The sequence below is a fragment of the Acanthisitta chloris genome, unplaced genomic scaffold (genome assembly GCF_000695815.1).
Source record: "Acanthisitta chloris isolate BGI_N310 unplaced genomic scaffold, ASM69581v1 scaffold18067, whole genome shotgun sequence".
NCBI classification, from domain to species: domain Eukaryota; kingdom Metazoa; phylum Chordata; class Aves; order Passeriformes; family Acanthisittidae; genus Acanthisitta; species Acanthisitta chloris.
Window position 1 is genome coordinate 10,895 of NW_008684474.1, and position 3,162 is coordinate 14,056.

Here is a 3,162-nt window from a genome sequence, read left to right on the forward strand (position 1 = left end):
ATTTTGGCAGCAACAGAGGGAAAACCCCACCTGTACACAAGGAGAAGCCTCTGTGTAGGCGTAGCTGAGAGGATTTCCTATAGTTCTGTGGCTGTATATCCTCTCTAAGTGATGCTTAAGCAAACAGGGCTCCTGCTGACTTCTGTAGGCAGAAGCTTCAGGCTGTCAAATATATAGGTAGACCTTGCACGTTACCAGGCGAACTGTCCTGGCAATACAGCTGGGAGAGCTGCTGCAAGGAAGCTTGTACAAAATGCCAGAGACACTGGTAACCTGAGCCTGGGTTCCATCACCTCCTGGATGCAACTTTTCCAGCTCAGCATCTTCTGTTCTGCCCAGCCTGTCCCAGGGGGAGCTGGGAAGGATTTCTAATCGTACATGTACAGGACTGGGACATCTACCAGAGGAAACCACAGCTGGAAATTGTACTTTTGCATGCTGGGTGTGATGACACAGGAGAAGCATTCCCTTTCATACTGAAATGCATTTAGTTATAAAAAGTGTGTAAAATGTAAACATTAGACACATTTTAAAAGTGAGGAAAGCATGCTGGCAGCAGTGGCTAAAACACATTTTGGTGGCCAATGCCCATGGTCATACAGAGGGCCACACAAAAGTCAGCAGCAAGCTCAAGGCCAGGATTTGAATGGCCTTTGAAGCCCTGACAGAGGCTTTCACTGCTGGAAAGAAAAATTATCCACCTTTTTTTCTCAGTAGATGGCCCAGTGCATAGCCTTTGCCTTCAAAGAAATATGCCCAGGACATCCCTAGCATGAGTATTCCAAAGAACTTAGTCATGAAATAGCTTTGACAGATAGGAACACACCATTACAGTTGACAGCTTCCTTCACCTTGAGAGCTTTAATTCATATGTGTTCCCCATGTTCACTTTTCTCCTTACAGCCTTCCCACCACTGCTCCATCATGTGCCATCTAATCTTGTGGACACCACATGCTCAGTGGTCACCAAACCACTTAAAGCTGGTCACTGTCTACATGTTGGTGCTCTTGGTATCACTCAGCTTTGCTTCAGGACAGAGCAGGCCATTGAAACATCAGATAGACAACAGAAGTAAGTATGAGCCTCACCTGATATAAAATGATGGACTCCCACTTGGTGACCCCATAGTCTCTGCTGCATCAAGGGATCAGGATTGGGCTATCACACAAACTTCAGCAGCATATCCATGTGGGTGTTTCTGTGATGAAATGGTGTGTGGTCCTGTGCTTCCATTTTCACTTGTCAGTGCATATACAGAACCTTATATCCTTCTCACAGCCCTTAAATAGCCAAAGCAAATAGAATTATTTTTTGATAAATTTTAAAGAAGACACTAATGTGCAAAAGAATTACAAGAAAATGTAAGGTGGCATACATCAAATGTTTATGCACCAAGTTTTCAGCTGTGTTCTGTAGGCCTGAGGTAGTTCACAACTACTTCTATACAATAACAAGAAAAGATTGGGCCAGAAGCTTCATTTCTGTCTGGGACCATGAGTTGTCCAAATACAAGTGGTTGAAGTGTCTCCATTCAGAGATGCTGTGAGAAAATGAGGCTGGCCAGGTGAGGGACAAGACCATGTGTCCCAAGTAGAAGCTAATGCAGTCTAAGAGATTTCTGAGAAAATCTTATCAAGAAAGCTCATATTCCCCCAAGGAGGAAAGGCTGATAATTGTATGTAGAGTGGGAGAGGAGGCGTGGGGAGTAAGGTGCATGGTCAGTCAGTGGCACAGCTTTCCCCATTAAAGAGGTCTAGAGATTCTGGGAACCTCAGTTTTTAGATACGCAGGTGAAAGAAAGCATGTTACTTGGGTTTTGTTGGGCAGGAAGGGTGTTAAACACTGTGTTGAAAGACTTAAAAGATGTATTTATGGAGAAATTTAAAGCCAAACTGATTTTATTTTCTCAGTTCAAGCATCAAAATGCACAGGGGAAAATCCTGCTGCCTTGCCTGAGAATTTCATATGACTTGGATGATATATAATGCACTTAAATTGCAATTTATTAATGTTCCTGACAGTCCTCCAGCTTTGGAATTATTTGGCATTAGATTTTTCCTGTTGCTGTATCTTGGTCTTTAATACAGCTATACCTCTTTCCACACTTGCTCTAAAACTAGACTAGACTACAAAAATAAGTCAAGTTTAAGTGTCAAATGCTTTAAAAGAAAAGAAGTCATTAATGAAAACAACTTACTAAGTGAAAAAGGATTAACTTTTAATGCTTACCTCTCGCATAGGAACCCCAGCTCTGCAATCCAGTGGATTTGTTAGCCTATGGAGGTAGCATACCTGGTGCATATTGCAGAAATGGAGGCTTGGCAGTTGGACTGCCAGGACTTTAGCCAGGAGAGGACATTTAAATGTACAGGGAGCTATTATGGCCTTTCTGGATGTAGTCTGCATCATAACCTTCCGGGGTTCAGATCAGTTTTAAAGCACGTTGTGCCCTCCTGAGTTTGATGTATACTTTGGTTTACATTAGAATTGCAGGTTGCAGCCCAGATGGATGAAAGTTAATTTTCCATCCTAATCCTCTTCCTTTGAGCTCTACATATGGAAAGCAACCCTCAAAGGCACCAGAAAGCTGTGTGTCTGGCTGTGGCCTCCCCCCACCCCTTTTTTTTTTCTCCTGGGCTACAAGTAAGCTATCTAACATTCTCAAGATATTAAGTAAACACTGCCTCTAAGTGCCAGTGGTAGCTGCCTCACTGACTGCTTTGAATTCCAGGTCCTGAGATTGATCCTTTTTGGTATGTGGGCCGTGGTGTTCGGCCCATTGGTCGGTTTGGGAAGAGACAGCTGAGAAGCAGCCGTGGCAGACACCTGGATTTCATCCTGAATGCTTTGTGGGAGCAAAATGTGTTGGGCACAGAAGACAATGACTGGTGATCTTCATTCCCCGAGGTGGTAACCCAACCTCTGATCTTTGAATTGTGCCCTCCCCTGCACCTCAGTCCTGCAGTTCTTTTGCTTAGCAATCCCTCGCTACTCTTCTTTCTCCTCCTTGTGCAAGTCACTTCAAAAAGAAACATGTTCAGGGTGCAGGTAAAAGACAATGCATGGACACTAGTGCAAAGTGCCACCACAGCTTATAAAAACATTTCTTTGTTGTGTGTCCCTACCAGTCTCCTGATGCTGTTCACTGTAACGTTAGGTTT

At 43.7% G+C, this 3,162-nt stretch overlaps 1 protein-coding gene across 1 annotated transcript; it reads left to right on the top strand.

Annotated features, from left to right (window-relative positions):
* Positions 1-924: 924 nt before the first annotated feature.
* On the top strand, positions 925-2,893 carry PRLH (prolactin releasing hormone). The gene is made up of 2 exons (XM_009079364.1): positions 925-1,072; positions 2,733-2,893. The coding sequence occupies exons 1-2, from the start codon at positions 925-927 to the stop codon at positions 2,891-2,893; spliced, it is 309 nt and encodes a 102-aa protein (XP_009077612.1).
* Positions 2,894-3,162: the final 269 nt, after the last annotated feature.